We start from the raw sequence: 24,535 nt of genomic DNA, 5'->3' as shown, positions 1-24,535 counted from the left end.
TATGCTGTACTGCATAGTGCATCGAATTTAAAAGATACATGTCTTTTTTTAATAAATAAGTACAATGTCTATGATATAAAAAGAATCTGTTTTACACTAAACTGTTTCCTGCTGCTCTAAGGAAACAATTTAGCAATACAGGATACAGCAAATCTCTCTGTAGGGTAAGCATAAAACATTGAGTTGTGCCAAATAACACAAACCCTGTAGATCTAGGAAGCTTTTACTATTAAGAAAACCCTGTCTCATATCAAATATGATTTTTAGATTACATGATATTTAGAATACCTGATGACAAGAGCTTCCTGCAGCATTCTGGGTATGCATAGAGTGCAGCCAAGTGTAGGGGAATCATGTTGTGAATCCCACACCTGAAACACACAATGTTTATTGTTTTATAATATGAGCCCAAAATTATTATACACGGGTGAAGATTACAGCCGATATTTCACAGTGTTTTAAAAGACGTTACGACTTGTATAGGAAGAACTATGATCACATTTGCCATTCTTAAATGACAGAGCAAGGACACAGCTTAGACAAAATGGTCCTGGATTCACGGGTGCTCACAGGAAAAGAAACTAGGAGTGAAATATTGAGGAGGACACAGAACAGGAATATTCTCCATACAATGTGTAGATTGGTGTGCTTGCAGCTAAACTGGACCCATGTAAATGATGACTTTTTTCCATAGAGCACAAAATACAGTGCTGTTTGTAGTAATGTACAGTAGGTTAGCACTGATAAAAATCTGGCTTTATTGACTTGCAGAACTGGATGATATTTGGGATGACTTTCCCTACTCAAACATCATTCTGGGCTGATTGTTTATAGTGATCAAGTTCAGCCTATACAATGAAATCCACTGTTTTGTTTTTGTTTTACTTACCGAGAGTGTGGTAGATAAATTCAACAGCCTCTCATCAAAACTGTCAGAGGCTAATACAATAAGGGATTTAAGCATGCATTGCATAAAGCTATCCTGAATTTAAGAAAAGATCAAGGGCTGATTAAGGTCTACATCAGTACAAATGAGCCAAATGGTTCTTCCATAAATGTATCTATGTTTCCCCCAAAGACTTTCATTAGTCAGAGTGGGTGATTGAGACTAAGCAATTCTGTTGTTTATAATAGGGAAGCATAAGGTGGCAGGTGCTTGTCTTATAGACCAGGTTAACATAATACAGCTAGAGCCCTTTAAAGTGACTGATGTGTAGCTATCCGGAAAAGCTATATTATGCAAAAACTAAGGAGCATGACTGGGAATACTACTTATACACTTCACTCACCTGCTCAGCAATATATTAGTACACTTCTATGACACGTAGCTCTATATAGGTTGAAATGTAGAATTTGATGGAAGCTTATATAGTCTGTCCATTGGTACTGTGTTATATTCAGCATAGCATTATCCAGTTCTTTGTATTAACCAAGGTCGTTACACATTACCTGCACCTCTTTTATATTAGCATAGTATGTATACATTTGTTCATCTTATGGTCTTTGACTAAAGAACATAAACCAACATGTTTTAAATATTAACAAAAGTGTCCTAAATTAACCAAAAACTTACTTTGCTATATTGGCTCCACAGCTCAAGAGAGAGTCAACTAAGATTTCATGGCCATATCGTGCAGCTACATGTAAAGGTGTATCGCCATCCTTATCGCTGCAGTCAATTAGAGCGCCTTTCAAAATCACAAAGTGAATTAAAAACAAAACTTTAGTTAATGTGATACACAGGCCAAATAGTTCTTTAGATCCTATCAAATGTCAAGACTGCAAGTGTGATAAGGGGACATTATGATATTACCAGAATGTCCCATCTCTAAAATGTATTTTTAAAAAACTAATATAAAAATGTAATGTAAATACAGGGCAGATCATATATTCATTTGTACAACTCCAGTACTTTTTTAGTTCACCCAAAGACATTTACAACATAATTCTGTCTGGGATTGGAAAGCTCCAGCACAACATGTACTATAGTACGGATGTGCAGTACAAGCAAAAAAATGACACCCCATTCACGCACCATGTATCTACACTATTATGTAGGCTGTAATTTATTAAACCCATTGCTTGTGTTAAGAGACTCTCCCTAAATCTTTTTACATTAGTACTTCATATATCACACAATGTTGTTACGCAGAACTAGCTATATAATATCTATATAATATCTAAGATAAAACACGATATTAAAAGTAGCATATAATATATCACTGAGAATCAGGGGGTTTTACAGAGATTAGGCTAGGCTCCTACCACAAAGTAACATTAATTTAGGTAGAAAAAAGACCTAAGTCCATCAAGTTCAACCATTTTACCTATCATTTCTGCTTTTGATCCAAAAGAAGGAACTTATGGGCAATCAGATTTCTCCTTGGATCAAGAAGCTCTAAAATATTTATTTATAGGCCTGTGATATTCAAGTGTTATCTTAAAGTTAAAGAAGCAGTACATTTACATTACTGAAGACATGTTTAAAACATAAATGTAAAGCTAATGTCTACAAATAGGATGTGGCAAAATAATTCTTACCATTCTTTAGAAGAATTTGTGTCCTTGTAAATCTTCCATGAGCAACTGCCATATGCAGAGGACTTTTCCCATCATAACTCTGCAAAAAAAACCTCTGTTATTATAAAAGGATACCACTGACAATGTTCAATTGTTTCACTACTGTTACCTACCCGCGCCGATGGGAAGGTCCCTAACTGGTCGCCTTTCTGACGCGTCGGCGGGGAAGGCCTCCGGTCTCCCACGATGTCCGGTGGATCCTTATCCGGCGCTCTCAGACTACAGTGGCCTCACCCACAGCCACTCCACACACAAAATGGGCGCAATGGGGGAACGTAACCATAGTGACATCACTCCATTTTCTCCATATAAACCATCAGAGAACCACTACACCTTACCTTCTGATGGTCATACCTATGTTCACCATAGTGTATTCTATTGCTCCTGTGCCCTTGGCACGTTACATGGTTTCCCTGGTCACAGACTCCTGGGTTAAGACCTGTTTGATCTACCTGTGTCCCCAGTTTTGGAAGATCATCACAAAGTTCCACAGCCTATCAAACCCAAAACACTCAACCCGAGGGAGATACGGTTGGAGGGCGAGGAACTCTTCATTTATTTATGTTTTTACCCTAAACCTATATCTACAAGAAGAAATTTCCCTCTAACTCTTTCTACCCAAGGAGTAAAAAAGGATAAATAAAATATCCCTTTAGGATAAAAAGATAAACATCCACATGCACTAAAACTGCTAATCACTTTATAATACAATGATCAGGCAACGAACAATACAAATTTATTGACAAAAAAAAGATTTTGAGCTGTTTTGTGTCCTCATGATTAGATTGAGGCAGAGAAAGCCAGAGATTTCTGCAATTAGTTGTGATCGAATAGTGAAGGGTATAATATTATATCCTCGCCTTTAATTGTTAGTGTAATTGTTTGCAAGGATGTTATAGTACATCCTTAAAGAGTTAAATTATATTACATGTGGAAGCACAAAGCAGCATATAAGACATGTTTATTTTAAACAATACTTAATTTTCAGTTGTTAAAAAGTAAGAAACATGTACACTTACCTGTATATTAACATCTGCCCGGTTATTGACCAACAATTCAAGACACAAAGCACCATGAACTGAAGCTGCAGCAAAATGTAATGGGGTGAAACCTTTGTTATTAGGGTGGTTGACATTGGCGCCGTAGTCAATTAACTCATTAACTATAGCGTCTTGGCCATTGTAGCAGGCGATATGAAGAGCAGTATTGCCATAGACATTAACTTCATCAATCTGAAAGAAAAAAAACATTTTGATTATAAAGGCTAAATTTAATGGAGTATAGTACACGTAACAGATCACCTGTAACCACAGATCACAGTCAATGCCAACTGAGTAAACTAGTGATGGTTTTAAAAAACAGATTTCCAAGCCCTTCCTAAAATAGGTATTTAATTATACCTATTTGTGCATCATCTATAAGTTTCGAGAAATGCTTAATTATCATGTGACACAAATACAGCATTCATAGGGAGTTCCCGCTGAAACCAAAATGTCTGTTTTCATGTAATGAAACCTTAGTAGAAAATCTACTATTGCGTACTTGCTTACAATTAGTTGAACAGCGACTTTAAGGATAGCAAGTAATTTTCCCACCATGTATGGTTGAAAATATTATTTTTAGTAATCGATGTATGTCTTTCATAACCTATACTCCATTGCTCACTCTGGGATTAAAAACACCATATCATAAGTATTCCATCATTTCAAAAAGCATAGAGCTGGCTTACCAAGCTCCAATGATTTTTCAGTTACTAAACACTGTGCCATTGAGTAAGAAGCAAAGTTTTTTTTAATTGGAAAGCTATTAACTATTCATCTAGACTAAAAAATTGTCTTTTTTTGAGATTCACAGAGCTATTCTTTACAGAGCTATTCTGAAATCATAAAAAAATGGAAATGTCATTCAACCCTCCAATAATCAATATTAAAATAAGACATTGTAACCATTGCAAATGAGAAAGTTCAAGAAAGGACATAGGATTTGACCACGTGGTATAATGAATAGGATATGAGTGCCAGAACATCTAAGCTCATACAAATATGTAAATATTTCAGTCCGTACTTACTTCTGCACTTAGGTTAAGGAGGTGTTTTACCACGTTAAGTTGGCCATTGGATGCAGCAGCATGGAGTGGTGTGTAACCTTTTTTATCCTTACATGTCACCTCTGCACCATAATTGATTAGCAATGTAACAATGTCAAGATGCCCTGAATAATAAAAATGATACACATATAAAATGTATAGATACATACACACACAGTACTGCAATAAAAAACACTACCTTTCGGGAGGTTTTGAGTGTATCCACCTCCCTTTATCAAGCCAAAAGCAATACTAACCACCAACTTACACTACTGAACCAACACTGCTATCCAAATATATATATATATATATATATATATATATATATATATATATATATATATATACTTTATATACTGGTGGGACTGGTGGGATCCAGACAGACAAGCAGGCACTGGCCAATCAACCCAACATTGTGGTGGTAGACAAGGACCAGAAGACCTGTATGAAAAGTTGGAGAAGTACCAGGGTCTATATAAAAAAGAACTAGAGAAGATGTGGAGAGTGAAGGCCGAAGTGGTCCCAGTGGTCATAGGAGACTGTGCAGTATCTTAGGAACAGCTAAGATACTGCACAGAACTCTCAAACTCCCAGGCCCAGAGAACCTGGGGTTGAGGATGAGACAGGTAAGGGAAGGTAATTATTTTTACATCCTTGGGTGTTATATACAAGGAACTGAAAGAGGCTTTCTCCCTCATTTCAGAAACCATTATCATGGGTGGAAGTGGAAGGAATAGAGCTGGTAAGAGTGCCTGATTTAGTACTTATGTTTGTGGTCCAGTCCCTGCTTAAAGTGACAGCATACTGAGGCTACAATTGTTAAATAAAAGTGTGAAAGCTCATTGGGTCTCCAAACTGTTATTATGGCCCTAGAGGTATCTTGACAAGTGCCATACTACAATGTATATATGGCCATATATGTGTAGCATGTCTCACCCATGTATGCTGCCCAATGGAGGGCACGTCTGTCCTTCTTATCAAACGCATTTATATTTGCACCTCTGGTTATGAGCATGTTTACCATCTGAAAAAAGGAGAAGATCATTATAAGGCTTTTTTCAAGATCAAAACTTTATATTAATGTCATTTTCAAGGCGGAGGAATAACTGTATTTTGGTTCAGTTGCTAATACATAAAACTAAAAAGTTAATTTGTAACTGTAGTTTGAGGGCACCCATGGGTGGGTCTGTTTAGTAAAATTAGAGTGCTTGTGATTATGCAGCAGCAATGGGGCGGAGAGGGTTTAGGCAAGTTTTGGATGAGGACATGCAAGTTCACATTGCTCTTGTCTGAAACTCGCAGACGAGTCACAGGCACTTGCATGCCATCACAAATAATTCATCTTCTTAACAAGACCCCAGAGAGACTGAGAGGATCTGTTGAGGACAGGCTCTGCAAATAAAAGGACCTATGGAGATGAAAAATTGAGCTGCTACCTGGTTACCAAATTTATATATATTGCACCTCTTCCTGAGTTTTGTCTAAAGGCTGTCCTGTACAGCGGGCAATTACTTTCAAGGGATCCCTGTATAAAGTGGATACAGAGGCAAAAGGTGATCATTGTTGACCTTGTTTGCATGTGCCTACCCAGAATCCCTTGTGGTTGTGGCAGCACCATTAGATTTCTGAGGGAACAACAAGCCTTCTGGCTTGTCTGGTGTCTGTAGATGAGGGTTTAATAATGCTTCTACATACCCCTATAAATATATATAATATCAATCTAACCTCCTTATCCCCACTGAGAAATCATTTTGTAGCTGAAACCTACAGTCATCCCTTCACCTTATTTCATCCCAAAAGCTCTATGTTGCTATATATTTATAGTAACAACTTGACTGATATATTGCTACAAAAATGAAGGTGGGTTAATGTGAATCAACAGAAATCTTATGTCCATTGCATGTACATATTAACCCCTAACAAACAATAAAATAACCACAGACACAGAATTGTAAATTGGATAGAATTGGCCGTAGCTTTATTTAAAAGGGTATAAGTGGCATTACCAACACAAACCATTAAAGGTAATAACCAAATAACTTCTTATATATAATACACCAAATACAATCCGCCCCTTTCTCAGCCAGATTGTGTAACACCAAATCTCTATCCACCTCAACACAGAGGCGACCTTTACCCCTTATAAAACTACAACAATATACATATTACATACCTTACATTTAAACACATAAGGGGAGGGGGGGTGGGACACTTGCTCAGCAACAGCTCCTTGAGGATTTCTCTTGAGGTGAATTTAATCTCCCTGCGCGCAGCTTATTTATTTATTTTAGAGTTGCCTCACGCTGTGAGCACAGCTGACTGCACCAATCAGCTGTGCTTATTTTTCCCGCCGCACAGAACGCCAACTCAAACCTCGTGCTGCAGCACAGCTAATTAACCAATCAGCTGCGCTAAATAAACTGCCTGCCCAGCAACCTAGAATTAGATTTAGCTAACCTAGCCCGCCAAAACTTTATGCCTTAACTTTCCTGACCTTTTAGTGACCCCTGTTATATAACTAATGTCCAGCAATGGACAATTAGCGCGCCGCTTAGGCAGCTTGAGCTTTCAAATCTCAATAATGCAAACTGAGGGAGAACACAAACAGCATATACTTAATGTGAATGAAGAAGGTATACACTGACACAGCAGGTTTTAGGCACTCAAGTCTTGAAATTATTATGAAAAAAGGGTTTTCTAATCTGAATAAAAATATTTCTATTGCACGAAAATAACATAAAATAAAATGTATTTTCAAACACATACCTCTATGTGACCATTCAGAGTTGCATGATGCAAAGCAGTGCGGCCTCCTCTATCGGAAACATTGACACTGCTCAGCAGTGGGATTATTCTTTCTGCACACCTGATAGCTTTGCATGCTGCGGCTACATGTAAAGGGGTCTGCCAGTTCTTATCTCGAGCGTTGACATCTGCTGAATGCTTTATTAACACCTGAACAGCTTCCTATAAAATCAAAACACAAACTTTTTTGTCTAATATGATTTCATTTAATACATTTTGATAACTAGGTATTACTGAAGGACAAAGTGGTGACCAAAACACAATAAAGAATTGTTTCTGCCTTGTACAAACTTACAGTATAAATGCTTTTCTATTACGTATAATAATAATGATAATATTACAGGCTATGCTGTTGTGGGACATTCTACAGGTACAACATGTCTACTGAGCAATGCTACACAGGCTATGAATGTACTGATGCCGCTGGGCTGTTGTTTGGGTTTATATATTTTTGTATACATTAGAACAGGGGGTAATTGAGGCTAGCAAGTTCACCGTTGTACTAATGATTGCTGAAAGCATAAAGCAGAACACCCTGTCAGTGTAAGCTCTATTTTTAGTTATCTAAAGCAGCCTTTGTCGGTCAGGATTTAAAGAATACAAAAATGGACCAGGATTTAGCTATTTTATTTTCGAATAACTGATAATCATGAACTTTAGCAAACATAATTTTAAATAGCGTTCAAATTCTGTTCCAAAAGTTGTGATTCTTTACAGTGTCTTACAAAGCCCTTTAGGGTGTATTAGCTCTAGGAGTACATCTCAATAAGCTATAAAGGCTTCCAAAATAACCTGATCTATGTACAAGCACAGGAGAGCAAAAGCCCTCCTATTCCCTAATTATGTTTCTTAAAATGGCACTGATATTCTCTCTCTCTGGTCTTTCTTTCTTTTACTATTGTTTATAATACATTTTTACTGATTAAGAATGATAACATATCTATAGGTGATTGACCTATAAAAAAAGATTAAGACTTATTATATCTGCACCTGAAACATTTACATAAAAGCAAAAAGTTTGCTATTCATAATATTTGTAATATTAAACGAACCTCACTTCTTGAAGCAACAGCCCGATGTAGAGGAGTTAACCACATATTATCTTTGGCATTTACACGGGCTCCTGAAACATAAAAAAAAAACAGAAATATGTTGTAGACAAAGTTAACCTTACATATTAACTAAAGTGGGCATTTAAAATAATTTGCATATATCCACAAACACATCAAAAGCCAGAAATGGATGGCTAAATAGGAGGTCAATGTGAAAGCACAAAACATTATGTGCCACCTTAGAGCCATGGCTAATGGTTGCATTACCTAAAAAATATTGCAGGTGATCATGGAAGAACGGATATGGGATGCTCGTAAATCTATGTCAACAGCAGTAAACATCATTAATTAAATTAATAGATCAACAGTGGAAAAATAATTGTTATTATTATTATTATTAATTTTCATTATCGATAAGTTGGTCGTTTGATTAGTTGGTCTGGGTACCGCGTGCACTATTGTTTTAAAGTTAAAGTTTAACTTACGTCAGGCAGATGCTGAGTGGAGGAGACGTGCCAGACTGCAGGCTGCTGTAATTTTTTTAACTCCCTAACTCCCTGCCACCCTTTGGTCTGATCCCCCAGTATCGCTCTCATCCCCCTTATTGCAAATTAAATAAACTACCTCTCTCCTACCCTTCAGTCTGATCTGGTCCCCAGTCTCTCTCTCTCTCTCTCTCATCCCATCTCGTCCCCTCATTAACCCCCTCCAGTCTACAAATTAAATAAACTTTCTCCCATCCTTTGGTATGATCCGGTCCCCAGTTCCCATCATTAACTTCCCAGGTCCCCTCATTAAATTATTTAAAATAAACAAACAAATTGCATATTGTATGTCCGATTAATCAAATAAACAATTGTCCAACAAATCAACTATGAAAATAATAATTTTAAATGAGCATTTATATGTCCCACAATGTAAAATATTTACCAAATAATTTATCTTGGACAGTAGCCACCTCTTAAATGGCATCAGGGACTTATCAATGAATATATTTTGCCTGGGGCATATATTTCTGGGAGCTTTTATGACAGGTAGATTAGCATTGGGCAAATTTTAATAACTCATTATACTGTGGGTCATCTGTCAATGTGATTTTTTTTTTTTAAATACCCATAGCACTAGTCAATGCCGAAATTGTATGGACCTTTGGCAAATTATTTACCTGACAATATAAGAAGCTCAATAATCTCTGCATCTCCAAGGAATGCTGCAGCATGGAGAGGGGTGCGTTTTTCATTGTCCTGTAAAACAGAATCATGGAAGATACTGTTAAAGAAATTGACTAATCACAGCACAATTATTTAGAAAAAAGATTTAATTGTATGCATACATGATACAACTAATTAGCATACTATTCCCCAAAGTAAATAAGAATGCCTTTCAATATTAATCAGTGATAATGTATGAAATATGCAGTTCTAGATATAGGCAGATTGAGTGTCTAGAATAAAATGCACCAAAATATTTATGGACTTGACTACAAATTTGGTGCATTCATGTTTTCTGCTAATGTTGCAGCGTATTTGGTAGCTGAAACCCCTAGCGAGATCAACAGGTTACAACAGGTTTAGCACTGAATCAAAAATGGTCTCAACTACTGAGGGTTTCTGGATGAGAACGTCGTGAACTTTAATATCAGATCTAACAAAAAGACCTGAATGAATCTGACGGTTTAATCTGGCTCAATGCAAAACTGAGCCGTAGAATTTTCAACTATTGAGATATCTGGAACATATACATGTATTTATGTCTTAGGCCTATTCCAGGGCAGCTGGTGCAGAAAAGCAAAATGCGCCAGGACACCGTTCTGCTTAGAGTTTACATTGAAAACATATTAATCTGAATTTCCTAGAATAACAGTGAAAAACTCCAAATCCCCTCTCAGAATCTTTTAAAAGGCTTGCATGTTTCAAGTGATTTACATGTGGAGGGACGTATGCCAGCTGTAAACCACATGTAAATTTCAAGTGAGGTCCTAAATTTCTCAGAAGTGTACATTTGCAGTACAACACTATTTGGTATGCAGCTGCGTAATAATACCTTCTTGGGAGAGAAAAATTGTAAGAATTGGGAAAGTCCTAGATGTCTAAGGTAACAGTTGCAATATTGTAGACACTATTTTTTAAGGACCATAATCAACAAAATAAATGGTCTGCTGATGAAGCCAATGGTCAGTACTTTATTATGATATTGTATGGCAAATGAGAAGCAGTAAGTGGTGCCCTTCATTTCCTTACTGGCTGGGTGATGACATCTGCCAATGACATCAGGGAGTTTTCTCCACTAAGGGCATATCTAGTGCATCGAACCCAGCAACGGAGGGGTGTTCAGACCTGGCACAACTTCCATAGCATTTTACCCAGTCTTAAGAGTTGGTGACAGCATATGACCTCATGCTAACACCTAGCTAGCATCCTAGCAGAGTGTACAGCGGCCACAGAGTGACCTCCTGGGGGATTGAATACGTAACTGCATTCATGCCACTGGTGTGATAACCTACTGGGTAGAATTACAGACAATCATGAAATGTATATATGAATATCCCCAGGACCGGCCCAAGGCAAAATGCCGCCTGGGGCGAATTTTAAAATGCCGCCCCCCCCCTTATCTACCCTTCCTCTCCTTCCGTCCCTGCCGCCCCCCCCCATTATCTACCCTTCCTCTCCCTCCCTTGCTTAAACCAAGGCTAAGGTCCATTATACTCAGAACAGCTCCATCGATTACCAGCCAGCTGTGCTCCGAACACATCTTGATAGATTTAAAGATAATAAACATTATTACTGTTATTATGTAAGAGCTGCATAAAAGGCACAGTCCATAACCGATAGCATTGAAAGCATGGACACTATGAGTAAAGATAAATAGGACCATGCACAGGCACAGCAAGCTAGTTTACACTTTTAAGACAAATCTTTCTTTGATTTTAGTGCTATAACATTGTTCTGTGAGCTAGAGATGTCTTATGTTACACTGCAGGCTGCTGTGCTATGTCACACAGGTCTGTCAACTGTAAAAAAGGTTGCGTCGACATTGTGTTTTGCTGCCATTATTTGGTTTGGAACAATACAGCATCGCATTATAAATATTACTATTAATATATCTCCAACCAGATGTGTAACTAGGAGTAAAGGTGTCACAACCCCAACACATTGATAACTCCACTTGAGTAAAGTGGATGGCAGGGACATATCTGCCTCTACCAGAATTGATGAAGACTCAAGCACCATGTTAAGGTAAATATTACAAACTGGTATCTTAAGTGTCTTCCAACCTGCTAACCAGGAGGGGGCAGAAGCGAGGTGTGGAAGAACAGATCTCCCTGTTCCCTTTCTAAATTACTACCTGCAGGGTGATGTGTTTTTAACAATATTGAGGAATTGTATGACCCTTTCAGTAACAAAACTTATACAAGTAAACCTTTTCTTGCTCAACTTCTCTCATTCCAATTTTCTTTAGACCGTTACTACAGAGCCAGAGAATACATTTCCGCAAATGGAACACGCACTTAAACATCAAAGCATTCATACAGTCCTAGAGACCCACATTGTATTTTGTTTTGGGTTTAGGTGCATTCAGGTCTCCTGAACATTCTTCTCAATTACAACAAATGCTGACTCTGTCCATGCCACCACAAACACAAAGCATGCTATGGCCTGAATAATCATTTACTCTTAGAAGAGTTAGCACAAGGGTTTTAAGTCATAAGAATATATGGTACTTGTGTAACATCCAGGCATCACCTTTAGTTATGTATTATCCAGCTGCAACCTTGTGTATTATCTGGGCGTCAGAAGAAGGGATATTAACATGTGTTAAGAAATAAACATCTGTTTGTAAAAATAAAATATGTTATAAATATAATTATATTGTAATGAAAAATTTACTTGTTTTTAAATAAAAAAATATTGAAATATAGCACTGAATTAAAATGAATTTTTAAAACCAGAAGGGAGATCCAAAAATATTGGGCCTATATAGTATGAACTAATTTGAGAATCATTTGTGAAGTATGCCGAAGCATATGTACACAACACTACAGTATATAATTCAGTTTTCATAATGCTATATAATACAAAGTAAATTGTATAAAAATGTTTGCTATGGAACAGGAGAAACTGCTTCATATTTCATTTCACTGCTATTAGGTGCTATGCTTTTTATTTTCAAGTTTCTTTTCTGTTATTTCTAAACCCCAAAAAATAATGAAAAAAATGCAAACTTTGTGTTTAACCTTTTGCGTTATGGGGGTCTGGGCATATTTTAAAAAAAAAATCATAATTTTACTATAGTTACACTTTGGATTTAATATGACGTTGTAAAAAATGTGATTTAAATAACAAAAAAAATCAATCCATAATTTTTCTACAACACAATTAGCACAGATGTGTGTGTCAGAAAGACACAAGAGGAGAGATATGCACTGCTGGTGTATTCTGGTGTGAAGAACCTCTTTACAAATTGTTCTCAAGTAATACAGTATAAACTTATTGAAGTGGTAATTCATGTCCAACCATTTGACTGCTTAGCATTTTAAACCTCTATCAAACCCAGCTTACCCTGGCTTCAGTTCTAAGTCATTATAGGCGGCTTCTGAGTTCTATAAATGCTTGTTTATTTGATGAATGTGATCTAAGTTTTGTTTGTAACTGACCTCTGAAGGGGTCAATAAAAGCCACATTTGACAGGAACAAGGTATCTTTTGTCTACTGCTGTTTAAAGTATGGAAACCTATAATTATAAGAGAACTTTCTGTTCTACATTTAAAAGATAACATCTGAACCAGTTTTCAGTGGATTATCTAAAGTACAAGTTTCTTGGATAGTGACGGGTTAAGAATCAGCCATTTTTACAACCTTTGTTTCAGCACCACTTGAGTGAGATCAGAAATACCTCCTTAGATAAAATGAAAGGATAAAGATTGAAGAATGTGAGAAACATGTTACTTGCCAGGCCAGTAACTTGCCTTTGAAACTGGATGAACAGGAACTATTCCACAAACAGACTAATTCTAAAACAGGGCAAATTGCGGATAGATGGCTCATTGTTGCAAATAATTTATGTGGTGATCATAACAAAAATTGTGTGAAATGTGCCAGTGAAATAGTAAATGTATAAATTAAAATGTGGATAAATCATTACATACATAACGGATCTCAAAGGAAACTTAAGATCAAGACATGTCAACGAACAAAATAAATTGAAGGAATTAATGAAGCAATTTAATTATGTTGTTTTGAATAGAGGTTTAGTGCATGTCCAGTACATATAAGCATAATATATCACAAGGCATTAATTACATACTTCATTCCAAAATGTTTATGTCACAAGATATGGTAAAACCAGCCTTATCTGTACACAGGTGGCAAATTTAAAAATTAAGATTTAAACTCTATATTTCTAAAGATATTTTGCTCATGTTAGGACTGTAGATTCCACATAAAGCATCCAAGGAAATTCAACAATGACATAAATGCACGGTGTAATTTTGGTTATTGTGAGCTTCATGTCACCAGAATATTCTCAACAGTAATCGTGACTTTTCACAAGCACAAAACATGCAATGGTCTGAATAATGATTTGATCGTGATATATTTTGCATACAACCAGGACATTTTCATGTGTCAAATCCTTCCATATCATAGTATGCAGCCTCTGAGTGCTGTGTAACCCTACTTAGATCTGGCAGAGGCCATTTACATTGCTCTACTTACTAAGACAGTGTTGTTCTTGCCTAGGCCAAGTAAGCCAAGAATGGCAGGTCTGAGGGCAGAGTAGTTCCTGTGGCACCAAACCAGGGGAAGACCATCCTTTGGGCAATTATCATGGTTGGATGAGTTTGGTAACTTGAATGACCCATACAGAGCCCTGACTAGAGATATAAATGAATGCCATGTCATACACATGTTATTTATCATTATAAAAAAATATATTCCACACTCCATTTTGTTTCACTTTTTCTGGAAAATAACTAAAAATTGCTTTGGAAACCCCCCCCCCCCATTTTTCGATTCCAAACCCCCCCCCCAGACCTTCCAATTTCTAGCTCTGACCTCAACCCCAACAAACACCTTTAGGATGAACTTGAGTGGAACAGTGATTGAAAGTCAGGTCTTTTCAACCAACATCAGTGCCTAACCTCACAAATGCACCCCAAAATCTTGTGGGAAGTCTTCCCAGAAGAGTGGAAGCTGTTAAATCTGCAAAAGGGTGGCCAACTGCATATTAATGTATGTATTAAGAATGCAATATCATAAAATTCCCTGTTGGTAGCATTTCATAGTTATCAATTTTATGCTGACAAAGTGACCCTTTATGGTATATGTCTATTCCTTTAAACCTGCTTTACTCAGCAGTTTGTCTTAATCATTTGGTTATTTGCCTTATAATTTCATGTGTCACTCACTACCCTACATAAACAGATAATACAACATTCCACGAATTGCTTTTTCCCTAGAGATCATGATCAGCTGGTATGGTAGGATTCCTTGCCTTTTGCTTGGAGTATAAACATACTTAAGGTCACATCTGCATTTACTGCAGAACAGTCTTTATTGTTTATATTATTTTTAAGACAGAAGCTAGCGATGCCACTTATTTTTCAACACACGTGTAAAGGCCTGAGGTGTAATTAGGAACGTATGGGCCACAAAAGGATTAACTGACCCTGCCCCCCAAGTCATTGACGTACACACAAGTGAAGGACATCTGGTAGCCTACTTCTAATTTGAGACAGAAAAATGTCTTTCATTAGGAAGGAGGACCTCCTGTAACCTCTTAATGTTGACCTTCCACGTTACCATAACAGCAACAATCTCACTCTGCTAAAATAAGTGATAAAATTGTTCTGTAACTTCTGTTAAATCTTACATTTTACAGACCAGTACACTAAATAAACATGTAATTATTTCTACTGATTAAAATGATTATAATATATGTAACAAAAACCCACATTTACACTATGGGAGCAGCTGCCTTAACAAGTTCATCTCCCATGAAAGCAGATGTGCCACTTTTCCCAAATCCTACATTTTCCAGCTAAATACACCAACCGAGTCTTTGTGATATTAGGATGAAGAGGTGGGAGATAACTCCAGCATAAGAAACTGATCACATAAACCTCAAATTTCATGCCATACCCTTTTAAACTAGTTATATCCAAAACAACTACTCTGCCTGCCAAACACAAAGCACATGTAGTGTTGATTAAATTAGTTATATTAAAAGCTGCAACTCTTTTGAGTTATTGTTCTCTTGTTTTTAAGTTGTTCAAGCTATTGGTTCAAGTGGCATATATAGAGCTGAGGTGAAGAGAAGGAAGAGAACTTCAAACAGGAAACTGATTAGGCAATGATCCTTGTGCCATAGACCTCAGCTTCTCTGAACCAAAAAATATATTACTAAACTAAATATCTCCGAAACAATAGCATCAGCTGCAAAACAATATGTGAAGTTTTACAAAATAATTTTGGATATGGTCCAGGACGGTGACAGTTCCCCTCCAAAGTACCCCTTGATAAACCTTGGGTACATACAGCTGTATTCAGCTGAGTTCAACAAAGCTCTGTCATGTTCACTCAATATGATCTCTAAATCCCCCGCCAATCTCAGTATTAATCTCAATTGTGCACCAGTTTAAGACAAGTGGTCCCATTGGACCCTTGTGCCAAACCCCAGGTAACTCACATGGGCACTGGCATACATATTTACACACACTCACTGTAACACACATATCTCACTAACACACACACGTACACATACACATTCATGCTAACACACAAACACATACACATTCATGATAACACACAGTTACATATTCAGGCTGACACAAGAACACTTTTACATTTATGCTAACTCACTAATACACACTATAACACACACTTCTGATAATACAATGCACAAACACACACACACATCATGTGACCCTGCTGCATTCCTGCCTCTATGGGATAGTTCAACGTTTTTCAAGGACCAGCCCTGTGTGAAGCCTTTGTGACTGTCCCAGAGGGAAATTTCACCCTGGCCAGCCCTTCCCCAAATTACATGTATCACAAATAACTATCCATCCTCAACACTGCAGCCCGATTATTTTTCTCTGCTGCCGTTCCTCATCCGCTGCGCCACTATGACAATCACTTCATTGGCTCCCCTTTCCCTCCTTACATCTCTATCCTCCTATCCAAATACACCCCTACCTGCCCCCTTCGCTCCTCTCACGACCTACGGCTATCTTCTACTGTTGTTACCTCTTCCCACTCCCGTATTCAGGATTTCACCCCTCCTGTGAAATTCTCTTTCCCGTTCCCTCAGACGTTCTGCCTCGTACGCAACTTTAAAAACCTCTCTGAAAACCTACCTTTTCAGGGAAGCGTACAACATTGCTTCCCAGTACTCCCAACCATCATCATAATCAAGCAATCTAAATAATCAGCAGCTTTAACACATCATCGGAACCAGATCAACTCATCCCCATCCAAGCAGTCCTCTCCTATTGTCTCACTTCCCCCTCAATCACCGACTAGATTGTAAGCTTGCAAGAGGAGGGCCCTCTTCTCCTTTGCACCAGTTTGTTATTGTATGTGTTGCTAAGTTGTTCTTCTGATTGTAACAGCGCTGCGGAATCTGCCGGCGCTTTATAAATAAATGTAAAGTAATGTAACTAAGAAAATTAAAGCCTGCCTCTTTTAATGGAGTAGGCTCCATCAAAACACTAACCCAACATTTACAGAGGCCCAGAGTACAATGGGCTGCGCTATACCTGCTCTCAAAAAAGGGCATCTTGAATACTTTCTTGCTAAACTGTATGCTGGTGATGTGTTGAGCCTGGACTACAAACAATATAAACATATGATTGTTTAAAAAGTTATCTCACACATTTTGACATCTATTTAATCTTAGACTTTATTTTCTTCAGTTGGTAGATACAATGTAAAGCTTTATTCAAATTAAAACAAATGAAATTAAACTATGTCAGTGTATTCAAATAGACTTATCTTTAATTTTGTGTTAACAAAGCTCTCGTAATAATATTTACTTAAATAAGCTTTACCACAATTTTTGACAAAAATAAGCACTAGTTTGATCATAAAAGTATCATAAAAACTAAAATGGAATATAACAATTTTGACTCTTACCAGTGCATTCACATCCTCTGTTTTATAGATCAGCATACGTATCTCATCAGGGTCTCCACTGAAAATTGCTTGAAGTAATGGTGGCTAGAAATAAAAAATGTTAAGTTAATAAAAAATTTGATTTGCAAAATCAAGACTGCAAACTAGCTTGGTTTTAAACAAACAATATCAATGAAAGAAAAATAGAGTTTTCCCCCCAAAAAAGATACTGTAATCTTGGAAATGCATTTCAAGGCATCATCATGTGATGTAAATAAACTGCTGCCTATAAACGGCTGCCTATACTACTGGGGCAACCACTGACTTCTTGCTGGAATTTTTTTTTTAACCTAGTTATATATAGTTTATTTTTAGTTTCTATTAATTATAGGTTTTCCTTCTTTATTTTTCCTTTTTTAATATAAAAGGTGTTTGCAACTTTACATCTTACCAGTCCAAATGGGACTAAAGAACGTTCCTAGCTAATTATATCAGGGGCTGTCGCCTCAGGGAATGTGAGATGGAGAACAAGCATTATACTGTTATTAAAATATTAGAATAACAACAATGGAGTTTCTCCATTATAAATTACATAAAATTGATGTAGAGTCATATAAGCTTCTGGGACCTTAGAAGTCTCTTCTTCTTTATAATTAATAAAGACCTTACAGTAACACTGAGGCTGAAAGACCAACAACACAATAATTGCATGGTTCTGCTCTACAATATAAAGGAAAACAGAGCTTAATGTATACTTATTTTAATACAGAATGCTCACCTTAAATGAAAAAAAATGTCTTACTATCTACCACCTTGCAATAAGGCATCTGGGTTATTTATATTGATGAAGGCACTGAAAGATGTGTTAAACCATGCCCTTTTAGGATGTCACTAAACACTTTTCAGAATTTTTTTTTAAGAACACTAACATAGGAAAATGAATAGTCAACTAAATACAGGAATACAGGAAGCAGGAGATCCCTGCTAAGGAGATCCCTGCTAAAGACATTTGGCATCATAAGGAAGAGGGGGAGCAGTGGTGTGAGGGTACTATAATATCATGTTTCACATTATTTCTGCATCTGTATTAATTTTAAAAAAAAACATATTACACCGATTATATTACCTATATAGTGTTTTAGACGCGAAATATATATTAAATAATCTGTTCATAAAAACAGCAAGCATAACTTGCAAAAAATAATCATCTATAAGAGTGCCTGCTTAAATGACCATCTTCTCACACTACCACATGTAGACAAACTGAAATATTAAACATAGTAATATTTTATTTCATCCAACATGCTGTGCACCTCTTTTTAATTTAACTTCCTGCTGTGTGAGGAGAGCTGGCACTTTCTGGACCGGGGAGCAGGTATAGTCAAGTGCCCATACACAGCCTCACACATACACACTCAAGCTAACATACATTCAAAACACGCTTACACATGCTCACTAACACACACATACACATTCAAGCTAATACACACTTACACATTGTCACGCCCCATCCAGGCTGCGGAGCTGCATATCTCTGGTTTCCCATATCGCTATAGTTCCCCTGTTTCGCTACAATCCATTCCTGGATTTCCTTATGCTCTGTCCTGAACTTCTGATTCTTAGATTCCAGTCCTGCCCTTAACTTCAGCTTCTGTTCCCTTTATAAGGTGTGCCCCACCCATTATGTTTGTCTCAGTCTGCAGGTATTTCTTTTTCTGATATGTGTTTAGATTCAATGTTTAATTTGTTTATTAGTAATTCTGTAGGCAGCGTTAGGACTAGGGCTGCAACTAACGATTATTTTCATAATCGATTAGTTGGCCGATTATTTTTTCGATTAATCGATTAATCGGGTAAAAAAAAAATAATAATAATAATGAAAGCTATATTTTAACAAGAACTCAAAAAATACCAAAAAAAGCTTTACTAGTAAATATTCATGTAAACTATTTTTGCCCAGTTATGCACATCTCACCCCCAGCTTGCCTCCCTGTCCCAGAAATGCATATCAGGAGGGGTATTAGGCATATCAGGGGACAGAGTGGCATATAGGAGGTATAAGGGGATACCTCCTATATGCCACTCTGTCCCCTGATATGCATTATATCCCTCCTGATATGCCTTATAGCCCCCTATATGCCACTGATATGCCACTTTGTCCCCTAATATGCCACTGTGCCCCCTGATATGCATTATACCCCTCCTGATATTCCTTATAGCCCCCTATATGCCACTGATATGCCACTTTGTCCCCTGATATGCCTTATAGCCCCATATATATGCCACAGTGCCCCGATATGCCACTGTGCCCTCCTGATATGCCTTATAGCCCCCTATATGCCTTTACCCTTGATATGCCACCATGCCCGATATGCCTTTTACCCCTATATGCCACTGAGATGCCACTGTGCCCCCTGATATGCCTTATAGCGCCTTCATGCCACTGTGCCCCCTGATACGCCTTATAGCCCCTTTATGCCACTGTCCCCCCTGATACACCTTATAGCCCCTTTATGCCACTGTCCCCCCTGATATGCCTTATAGCCCCTTTATGCCACTGTGCCCCCTGATATGTCTTATGCCCCCCCGATATAAGAAAAACTGACATCACTAAAATTGTTTTTTTATATTTATATTTATTAAATATAGACAAAAAAAATACACAATACAATATAAATATATATAAATATATGGACAATAAATCAAATATTCTAGACATAAAAAAAACCCACAAATGCACATAATTAATAGATCCCGCAAAAATTCTACCTGCCCCACCAGGGGTTAATATATCAACAGAAGAAACACAGGGCAAATGAGCATAAAAATAAAGATAATACTTACCCAGTGCTGCTTACTTGTCCTGTTTTTCTTCTGTTGATATATTAACCCCTGGTGGGGCAGGTGGAAGTGGCAGTACACAGTGCACATCGCGCACTAAAATCCAAATCCCCAGCAGGCGCTGCAGCGGGACCTGGATCCTCTCCGGCAGCCGGTAGGGGTCTGTGTGATGCGCGCAGACAGCCGCTTCTCCCCTCCGCTTCCGTTGGGGCTTCCATGATGGAAGCCGCACCGGAAGGTCACGTGACGCCGGGTTCAGTAATAGAAGCCCCGGCGGAAGTGGAGGGGAGAAGCGGAAGGGGAGAAGCGGAGGATGTCTGCGCGTTTTGCACAGACCCTCACCGGGTGGCAGAGAGGATCCAGGTCTCCTGCAGCTCTGCGGGGGGTCTGGATTCTAGAGTTATAATCCGATCTCTATTTGAGATCGGATTATAGAAGGACGGGAGTTTTTCAGAGCGTTTGCTCTGAAAAACATAATTTTATAAATCGATAAAAATCGATTCAACTAATCGATTATGAAAATCGTTGACAACGATTTTCATAATCGATTATTATCGATTTTATCGATTCGTTGTTGCAGCCCTAGTTAGGACCCATCGATATACTGGAGTACTTTGGTGCAGTGGTAGGCTTAGCATGCTGTGGCCATAATATGTGATGGAATCTACAGTCTTGTTATCTTAGAAAGGGGTTCTATTCATGTCATCCTCTAGTCTATTCTGTTTAGTCCTGTTATTTCTGTATAGTCTTGTCATGTGTAACCTGGTCAGTTCTGTCAGCCCTGTTGTCCTGTCTTGAGCCACGGGAGAGGGGTGTCTTGTCCTGAGCCCCGGCAGAGGGGTGTCCTGTCCTGAGCCCCGGCAGAGTGGTGTCCAGTCCTGTGCCCCGGCAGAGGGGTGTCCTGTCCTGTGCCCTGGCAGAGGGGTGTCCTGTCCTGTGCCCTGGTAGAGGGGTGTCCTGTCCAATTTATGTTGGCTCTTGTGTGTAGCTTGTCCCTGTAACCTGTATTCCTGATTCTGTGATCTGCAACTTTTTTCTACTTATTTGGCTCTGTCCTGCCTTTTCTGTCCGTAGCAGAGATCTCTATATCCTGTTATCTGTACCGGACACCTCCCACTGCTATTTCAGCTTCCTGGCATGTGACCACACAATCCTCAACACTCAGGGAAGTGTGGTTACCCTGCACCAGGCCCTGACCCTCCTCTACTGCACGGGGACTCCTGGAATTCCATAATTGGGCGCTGTGGGTCATTACAGTCGTCTGTATAGACCCCATTCATGACACACATACAGTCATGCTCACACACGCGCAATTATAGATACACATTCATGCTAACACACACTCCCTCTCCAACACACTTAGACATACATATTCACGCTAACACATATATTTATCCATACATTCTCACTCTAACAAACATACATATATACTATGTTTCTCCCTTGTCCTCTCACTCACCCTCTCTCACCCCCTTACTGCAGTTGCAGACCTTGGGACTGGCCCCTCTCCCCCAAGCTAGCGTGCCTCTGGCTGTGTCTTAATTGCTCTGAATAAACTCTTTTCAGTATGTATCAAAATTGTCATTTTATAATAGCTTATGAAAAATATTCACATACATTGTCATTCATACCATTATATACACCATAAACACAGCCTTTTTTGAGCTTTTGGTAATAGTGGGGGTAGATGACAGAAATATAACCTGTAATATATATATATATATATATATATATATATATATATATATAACTGTTAGACCACATGTATTAAATGCATTCCTCACAAACGAAAAGCAGAAATGTCATGTGTCTATTCTGCAATACCACATCCTCTAGCATCTAGCATTTCCCCATTTGATCCTTTGTCCAGATCAGATGTTCACTTGATGTACATAAAATGAAACACCTGATGAAAGTCTTTTGAATTTATGTGACTGTAGGCAATTCCCTAAAGACATTGCCAAATGCATGTCCTGCAAGGGACGCCTTTGGGGCTTGAGAAAAAAAACAAATGCATCGAGAGGAAGTGCAAAAAAAGAAACAAAAAATGAAAACTTACAAAGTTTTTTTTCCAAAAAAAGGACATTCCAATAAATGCATATGAAAGAACAGTACATCTCTAACAAAATGGTCAATGTTTTGTGTCATATGAACAGTGTATTTTCAGAATCGATCAGGTAAAAAGGAGTCATGCACTGGAAACCTTTGGTATTACAACAGCACTGACTACAACTCTTAAAAGGGGTGGGACAAAGAGCTGAGGCACGGCCATTGGGCTGCGCGGTGCGTGCACGCGGCCGCTTTAATTTCATAGGGGGGTATAAGACATTTCTGGAGAGTGGCATATAGGGGGTTAAAAGACATTTCTAGGGGCAGAGTGGCAAGCCTGGGGGCAGATGTGCATAACTTGAGGGGGGCAGGTTGGCAAATAAAAGGAAATAAAAACAAAAAAATATATTTTTCTCAATCATAGCTTTTATTAAATATGAAAAAATAGTTTACATGAATTAATATTTACTAGTAAAACTTTTTCCCTATAGGGTCATGTGTTTGGGTGTCGGTGTGGCAGAGCCTGTCCTGGTGTGTGTGTATGGGCGTCGGTGTGTGTAGTCACTTCAGAGGACAAAACTTTCTAGGCGCAGAAATCAATGAGAGAAAAAGTAAAGGTATTGTGTTATTTACTCTTATTTCAATCTGCATATCTTATCACAAATGATTAATCGCAGAAACTTGAATGGTGGTTGGGATCTTCAGAGTGAAACCCAATTTGGTTTCATTATTCCCATTGGTTTCACAGTCCTTCCCCCCTTGAGAGGACATTTTTGCATAAACATACTGGCAGACAACTTTGCTACATGAACTGTGTGCATTTAAAAAAATTATAATAATAATGTATCTGGGATGAGGTATTCATTGGATGATGCAGTGCTAGAACAGTTGTGGTGGTATTAATAGTGTGATCACTGATTTATTCCACTGAATAAAATTGAACTTTTTCATCTAAAAATGTTTGCAGTAGCAAATGTTTTGATTCCAGTATGTTTAATGTATTTAATTTATTTGGGCCTTTTAACACTTTTGCTTTCTGGCATTTTAATACAAATAATGTGTAAAAAATAATGTTTTCTAGTTATTTGTATGGCAAATAGTATGACTCGGGTATGTAAGGGTATGTATGTGTGGGTATAAGAGTTCGACCTCGAGATAAACTATATGGGGCTGGTCTTCAAATGTTTTCAGGGCTGCTTTTCATTCCCAGTCCAGCCCTGTGTCCGTTTATGACATTGGAGTGTCAAAGGTGAGCCTAGGGTTAGTGGCACCTAGGAGATAAAAATGATGAGCAAGAGAGAAAATGTGTGTGTACATGTAAGAGAGTACGGTGTTAGAGCAAGTGGATATTAAATTGAGTGTTAGCATGTATGTGTGTTAGTTATGGGGGGCACTGAAGAAATGCTGCACCCAGATGCTACTAACTCTAGGGTCAGCCCTGCACAAGTAGGACATCTAAGTACTTCCAAGCAGAATACAAATAAAATTATAAATAAAACAAAGTAAGAAACAGTTCATTTTTAGCATTATGACAAAAACATAACACATTTTGCTAGTTTTCTATACAGTTTAGTTTAAATTTGCTTCAGAGTATGACAACATTATTCAAGGCAGACTTACGGAGGAAAATACTTCATCTTTTGCCTCATCCAACAAAGTGTAGTGTTGGAAAAGTTTGGTTTCTAGTCCTACAGCTCCAGTGAGGTAGAAATGTATATTAAGCTATTAAAGAATAACCCCAAACATTGCCTTAGGCAATATTTAGCTGAGAGCACAGATAGTAGACACAAAGGGAAATCCAACATCAGGGTCATATCTGCTTCACCACTTCTTTACTTTATATGACAACCTGGTAAATGTTGCAGAACATCACTGCCTTTTTCGCTAACACAGGTAGAACTTCACATCATGCCTAACAGTGCACGGGACACCAATGATTACGCAGGGAATCTCCAAATACATAACTCTGACAGCTAGTCCAAGAGAGTGTGACCAGGTATATGCCACCA

The 24,535-nt window shown here is 37.9% G+C and overlaps 1 protein-coding gene across 1 annotated transcript in view; it reads right to left on the bottom strand.

Annotated features, from left to right (window-relative positions):
- The window catches only part of LOC149290654 (serine/threonine-protein phosphatase 6 regulatory ankyrin repeat subunit A-like), a 64,944-nt gene that overhangs the window by 31,933 nt on the left and 8,476 nt on the right, over positions 1-24,535 (bottom strand). The window contains exons 2-11 of the mRNA XM_089488446.1: positions 17,658-17,741; positions 9,689-9,767; positions 8,524-8,594; positions 7,433-7,633; positions 5,603-5,690; positions 4,649-4,791; positions 3,600-3,812; positions 2,542-2,620; positions 1,574-1,688; positions 289-371 (exon numbers count right to left, since the gene is read on the bottom strand). Of these exons, the coding sequence (XP_089344572.1) occupies positions 289-371; positions 1,574-1,688; positions 2,542-2,620; positions 3,600-3,812; positions 4,649-4,791; positions 5,603-5,690; positions 7,433-7,633; positions 8,524-8,594; positions 9,689-9,767; positions 17,658-17,741 (1,156 nt within the window). The remainder of the gene's footprint in view (positions 1-288; positions 372-1,573; positions 1,689-2,541; positions 2,621-3,599; positions 3,813-4,648; positions 4,792-5,602; positions 5,691-7,432; positions 7,634-8,523; positions 8,595-9,688; positions 9,768-17,657; positions 17,742-24,535) is intronic.

The sequence above is a fragment of the Sceloporus occidentalis genome, unplaced genomic scaffold (genome assembly GCF_023333645.1).
Source record: "Sceloporus occidentalis isolate IW3139 unplaced genomic scaffold, rSceOcc1.0.p SCAF_38, whole genome shotgun sequence".
NCBI classification, from domain to species: Eukaryota; Metazoa; Chordata; class Lepidosauria; order Squamata; family Phrynosomatidae; genus Sceloporus; species Sceloporus occidentalis.
Note: the sequence above shows the minus strand (reverse complement) of the source record. Positions and strands in the feature narration are given on the sequence as shown.